Below are 271 nucleotides of genomic sequence, written 5' to 3' on the forward strand. Positions count from 1 at the left end.
AGCATTCCCGAGGACAGCATCACGTGGGAGGGCGCTCGGAGCAAACAGCAGAACATCAAGAACTTCCTCGAAAAAGCGGAGGCGTACGGCGTGCCCAAGGAGAAGCTCTTCCACCCGGAGGATCTGCTTCACTTGCGCCATGTTCCTCGAGTGACGAGGTGTATTTACGCCCTGGCTAAATTGGTGAGGGAATTTGGACGGAGTGAGAGCCGGGGGTAGGGGGTTGGGGGGGAGCGTGATTTGTTGTTGTGGTTTTCCTTCGTCCTTTCAT

At 56.1% G+C, this 271-nt stretch overlaps 1 protein-coding gene across 1 annotated transcript in view; it reads left to right on the top strand.

Moving 5' to 3' along the window:
• Window positions 1-271, top strand: part of LOC119585032 (myophilin-like) — a gene marked incomplete in the record, with an annotated part of 13,096 nt that overhangs the window by 10,957 nt on the left and 1,868 nt on the right. Inside the window, 1 exon segment of the mRNA XM_037933649.1 lies at window positions 1-183. Within this exon segment, the coding sequence (XP_037789577.1) occupies window positions 1-183 (183 nt within the window).

Source organism: Penaeus monodon, chromosome 19 (genome assembly GCF_015228065.2).
Source record: "Penaeus monodon isolate SGIC_2016 chromosome 19, NSTDA_Pmon_1, whole genome shotgun sequence".
NCBI lineage: Eukaryota > Metazoa > Arthropoda > Malacostraca > Decapoda > Penaeidae > Penaeus > Penaeus monodon.